This window comes from Lithobates pipiens, unplaced genomic scaffold (genome assembly GCF_037356315.1).
Source record: "Lithobates pipiens isolate NorthernLeopardFrog02 unplaced genomic scaffold, aLitPip1_a1.2 Scaffold_18, whole genome shotgun sequence".
NCBI classification, from domain to species: Eukaryota; Metazoa; Chordata; class Amphibia; order Anura; family Ranidae; genus Lithobates; species Lithobates pipiens.
The window spans coordinates 392,176,866-392,182,865 of record NW_027507758.1 but is presented as its reverse complement, the minus strand read 5'-3'; the positions used below and the strand labels follow the sequence as shown (position 1 = coordinate 392,182,865).

General features: G+C 41.6%; 1 protein-coding gene across 24 annotated transcripts in view; it reads left to right on the top strand.

Annotated features, from left to right (window-relative positions):
• Positions 1-238: 238 nt before the first annotated feature.
• The window catches only part of DST (dystonin), a 736,344-nt gene continuing 730,582 nt past the window's right edge, over positions 239-6,000 (top strand). For 8 of the 24 annotated variants that reach the window (XM_077487850.1, XM_077487849.1, XM_077487827.1 and 5 more), the window contains exons 1-2: positions 240-606; positions 1,132-1,166. In XM_077487850.1, the coding sequence (XP_077343976.1) occupies positions 417-606; positions 1,132-1,166 (225 nt within the window). In that variant the 5' untranslated portion in view covers positions 240-416. Of the gene's footprint in view, positions 607-1,131; positions 1,167-6,000 lie in introns of all 24 variants that reach the window. The other 16 variants (XM_077487853.1, XM_077487844.1, XM_077487843.1 and 13 more) reach the window with 8 other exon arrangements.

Genomic DNA, 6,000 nt, shown 5'->3' with positions numbered 1-6,000 from the left:
TTCCTCCAGTCTCTGCAGCACTAGCTGGGTGTGTGTGACGTCAGCCGGCACCCATCCAAGGAGGAGCAAAGCATCTGGTCTCCGCCCATAGCGGGCTGATGCTGATGCTGAGGTTTCTAGTAATCTGGGGGGGACACAGTGAGAAAAACTTTTATTTTCACAGACGGTCCGAGCATTGACAGGCATATGACAGGCGGCCTGTGCACAGCGAGCCTGTCACCTCTCTACACTGCATGGCATGAGCTACAGCTGGCGTTCCATGGATGACTCCAGCACTGCTCAGCCGATCTAATCGCTTACATCTTGTCAATCGCAAGTGAAGCTGCTGAGTCACCGATCTCCCTCCGATCTCCCCGATCCCCCTCCGATCTCCTGGGGTCACACACGACATCTGCTCCACCGATCATCACACCAGGATGATCGCCGCTGCCTTCCTGGTCTTCCTAAGACCTTACAGCATCCAATGTGCCCTTCTGTTACTGTTCCTTATGCTGGGCACGATCGCCACGATTTCCTTCCTCTGCTGCTGGCATGGCAAGCTCCAGAAAAGCAGGCACCCCATGAAGACTGTCTTCAGCTACCGACCAAGGAGCAGAGGTAGGACATGTAAGAAACCATTTTAGAAATATTCTATGCGTGTGTGTGTCATGTGATGTGTTTCCCTGTCACTCAGCCATAAAGTGCCCATTCATAGGGCGATCAGGGTATAAACAGACATGTCTGCTGAGTTGCCATAGCTGCAAAGTGCAATAGGCTGATGGAGGTTGGGGGGATGCTGAGAAAACATTCTTGTATTGCAAGTCTTGTCCTATTACATTGGAGGTGAAGGAGGAGGGCACGCTGTGTACATGTGGCAGTCTGATTCATCTGGCATCCAATTTTAGGAGATTCCCAACAGGACTGCGGCAGACGTGTCTCCACCCATCCTTCAGGAAAGTGGAGCAAGATCAGATGTTGGGACAGTGTGTGAATGAAGAAGAGGGGGTCCCCCACCATAGCATTCACCCCTTTCCTTCTGCATGTCCTTGCCACTTTTTATGTACTGCATGTTTTCTAAGAGGATTGCCAGATAATCCTCGTGAAAAGTGAAGGACTGGCACTGATTGTGTTTTTTTTTTTTTCTCCTTGCAGATGCCATCCTGAAATCCCATCACTTTCGCTCAGAGGTAACTATTTCCACTTACTGCCAGCTTGTATACAGCACACTTCTCATGGGCTCCCTTCATACCAACCAGCTTAGTACTCTATGGCTGGCCATATGTTATACAAATTCCATGTACAATTTTCTTTAGATTTACCAAAACCATAAAATATGAGGTCAGACCTAAACATTTTCAGTTTTGTATGAAATCAGGCAAGCAGCTGCCCTACATAGTTGAAGCTAAATCTAATGCCGCGTACACACGGTGGGAATTTCCGACAGAAAAAGTCAAAGGGAGCTTTTCATCGCATATTCCGACCGTGTGTATGCCCCGTCCAACTTTTTCCGTAGAAAATTCAGACGGACTTAGAGAACGTGTTCTAGATTTTTCTGTCGGAAAAACCTTCAGCATTTATTCCAACAGGAAAACCGGTCATGTGTAGCAGGGCATAAAGGAAATTGAATAAGAAAATGGTATAATAATAATTATTATTTTTCACGATTTATATAGCGCCAACAATTTACAATATAAAAGGAGACAATACAGTTACAATACAAGAGGATTAAGAGGGCTCTGCTCAGAAGAGCTTACAATCTAATAGGGTGTAATGTATGGCCAGACTACATTTATGCGGTCATATGGGTGCAGGTCGTTTGCTAAACGCCGGCTCTAGACGCAGTAACACTCTGCACTGTGGCTGCATACAAACTGGTCGATTAGCTGTGGTCAGAACTCAGCAGAAACACCAACCCAGGACGTAGTGTGCACCAGGGTCTATTTGCATGTAACCGCTCAGATGAAAGGTAATATGTGCACAGTAGTGGCGCAGGCCAGAGTACAAATCTGACAGCTGCAGCTGCTCGCACTGAGAGTGTGTACGCGATTTGCATGGTGCAGCCATATTTATGTAGCCTTAAACCCCATACACACTATCAGATTTTCTGCTGATTTTTGTCTTCAGATTTACCAAAACCATGTAGTGCAAGAGCCTGCGTGTATACAAATTAAAAGTACTAAGGTTTGACCTCATATTATATGGTTTTGGTAAATCTGAAGGAAAAAATCAGCAGAAAATTTAATAGTGTGTATGGGGCTTTAAAGAGGAAGTAAACCCTAATGAGTTTACTTCATCTTTGTCTCCCTGGAAAGGTAAAGCATAATGGGCTACTATGCATCGCATAGTAGTCCATTATGTGTCACTTACCGGACACAGGAGCCAGCGAAGTCACCGCTGTCCCCTGTAGTTCCGAGCGTCCATCTTCTTAATGGGTCTCGCTGCTCTGGTGCTGTGATTCGCCGGAGCAGCGATGACGTCACTCCCGTGCATACGCACGGGAGCCGACACTCGCAGCATATCGCCGCGATCTGCGGCTTGCCCAGTGCGCCTGCGAGCCGCTGTCTTCAGGTAAATATGTCCTAAACCGTATAGGTTCTTGGACCTACAGGTAAGCCTTAATCTAGGCTTACCTGTAGGTCAAAGTGGTTTGTAAGGGTTTACAACCACTTTAAAGCATATACAGTAAAACATTGGATTGGGAGCATATTTCATTCCAGAAACATGCTTGTAATCCAAAGTACTCTTATATGAAAAAAAAATTCCCATAAGAAATAATGGAAACTCAAATGATTAGTTCCACAACCATTTATTCATCAGTCCTTCTGTTTATAGTCCATATAAAAAGATTATAGCAGGGATATGCAATTAGCGGACCTCCAGCTGTTGCAGAACTACAAGTCCCATGAGGCATAGCAAGACTCTGACAGCCACAAGCATGACACCCAGAGGCATGATGGGACTTGTAGTTTTGCAACAGTTAGAGGGTCCGCTAATTGCATATCCCTGGATTATAGCAATGTGATTGTGTAACCATAAAATGTCCATCCACAAATGTAAGCCTCCACAAGAGGGTTGGAAGCAAAATCCATCAGGAGCTACAAAGTATAAAAGAGAAGAGAGGCGGCTCTAAGTGTAGCAATATGGTTACATTTAATGAAGGTACAACATTTATTAACTCACATGGTTGATGATTAAAAGAAGCTCATCTAAGTATGCAGTCATCTGGAGTAAAGCTGTCCACATTGACCGTCCTCCGCACCACTGGCTCTCACCGCTGTCGGTCTGCAATGGTGACCTGGAAGACTACCCTGCAGTAGAGTGATCTGAAAGAGAGGCTTGAACTGCTTGTGGAGCGCAGCGTGGAAGAGACAACGTTGATGGCGGTGTGGAGGATGGTCTGTGTGGACAGCTTTACCCCGGATTGCTGCATACCTAAATATGCCTGTTTTAATCATCAACCATGTGAGTTGTTAAATGTTGCACCTTCATTAAATGTAAGCAAATTGTTACACTTAGAGGCGCCTCTCTTCTCTTTTATACTCAGTTGCGATATGACGCTACTTGTATATCAAAACATCGCTTGTTTATCAAATCAAAATGTAGTTACAAATTTTGCTGGTCTTGCAAAACACTCTCAAACCAATTTACGCTCAGTCCAAGGTTTTACTGTATTTCTGTATAAGGCTCTGATTAAAAGTGACCTGAGTACATTAGAAACAGATCATAGCAGAACATAGTTGAATATTGCCAGTTATATCATTAATTGTTTACATTAGGTAAGCTCAGTGTATGAGAGAGAAAATTAGAAAAAAATACAGCCTACTAGGGAACACGTGATGGCCGTAAATGACTTGCATAAATGCTGTGCAGCACAGAATGGTATTTGTCACGAAATGTTCACCTAGTGTACATGGCATGGATGTACGATACATCATTTTAAATTTGTTAAGCTAAGGGCAAACACAAAAAAATCACAGCTTGTATATTTTTTACGTCGCTCAGTGAAGCAGTATTGTACTGCATAAAGATCCGTAAACTAAAAATAGAAAAATCTGCATTCATCATCTGTAAGTATGTATCTGGACGCTTGTCAACACATGTACATGTATATAACCACAACCATATATGTACAAATTTGAGCTAGAATGGAAATAAGAATTTTCTGGATTTTCACTTAAGGGTGTACTCACTTTTGTTGCCAATGGTTTAGACATTAATAGCTGTGTGTTGAGTTATTTTGAGGGGACAGCAAATGTACACTGTTATACAAGCTGTACACTATTTTATCTATATATCTATCTATCTATATATAGATATATATATATATATATATATATATATATAATATATATATATATATATATATATATATATATATATATATATATATATATATATGTATATGTATATATATATGCAATTATATTTTTTATATTAATATGCAATATTAATTATGCAATTATATATTAACATGCAATATATATATATATATATACACATAGATATAGATATATATAGATCTCTCTCTCTCTCTCTCTCTCTCTCTCTCTCTCTCTCTCTCTCTCTCTCTCTCTCTATATATATATATAGATACACAGTAACTTAGTGACACATCATTTTTACTAATCTTACTACATTACAGTGTCTTGGTTGCAATGAGTTAATACACAACATCATTCCTTTTTACGGTAAAATTTCATTTTGAGTGCAGGAATATGGAAGCTTTTAGGCTTTCAGGCTGTCACCCTGACACTGTCTTCAATGCCAAGTTAAACCATGACTCAGAAAAATCAGACAGGGATTGGATTTTTCAGATGCCACTGGCTGCACGATTTAAGTCAGTTAACGGCCTAGTGAAACAAATCAAAGTTTTCAGAAAATGATATTATACTGTATGTAGCAAAAAAGGGGAGTCTTATTTTATTTTTACAGTTTTTAAAGCTACTCCCACTCCGTCATCCTTGTAATAATCATTGCTCCTGCTATTTTTTGTTTGTTTTCAAATTGTATCTTTATTCAATCTCAAAAGTTTAACATACAAAACAGAGCCTATAGGGCAAGGATATGTAATTAGCGGACCTCCAGCTCTTGCAGAACTACAAGTCCCATGAGGTATAGCAAGACTCTGACAGCCACAAGCATGACACACAGAGGCAGAGGTATGATGGGACTTGTAGTTTTGCAAGAGCTGGAGGTCCGCTAATTGCATATCCCTGCTATAGGGCATTCCCAGGCTCAATATAATACATAAAATCAAAAAACAGAGTATATATATCCTAAATAACAATTAAATAATTAAATAATTTCATTTCATTACCTAGTCAGACAAAAAGAAAAAGGTTTTAAAATGTATTACCTTTGTTCTGTCTAACTTTGAAATTCAGCGTTTATGATCTAAGGGTCTATGCCTCAATAGGTTTGCTTCACTTGTGGTGATACACAGCAGAATGCCATTGGTCTGCCATCTCTCTTCCCCCTCCTCTACCCCCCTACACCTTCCTCCCTATCCTAATCCTATGCATTAAGGTGAAAAAACACCTGGCACTCACCAGCCCCCTAGCCCTCCCATTTTACTTACCTTAACCCCTTCATCTCTTCAGCGGGGACGTGCTGTCTCTCTCTCTCCACGGGGTCCCAGCTCTTGATTGGATAGATTGATAGCAGCGCAACTATTGGCTCCCGCTGCTGTGAATCAAATCCAATGATGTGGGTGTCGGAGGGTGGGGCAGAGTCTTGCATTCTGTGTCTATAGACACAAATGCTGGACTCAGGAGCACTCCCGCAAGGTAACCCCATCGGGGAAGCGCTTCTCCAAGGTTATCAGATGTGGGGAGGAGCCGTGAGAGGTGCAGAGGGACCCCAGAAGAGCACTGCACAGTGGAGGTAAGTATGATATGTTTGTTATTTTAAAATAATAAAAAAGATCCCTTACAATCACTTTAATGGCTGTGTGTTGAGTTATTTTGAGGGGACAGCAAATTGACACTGTTATATAAGCTGTATACAAACTCCTATACATTG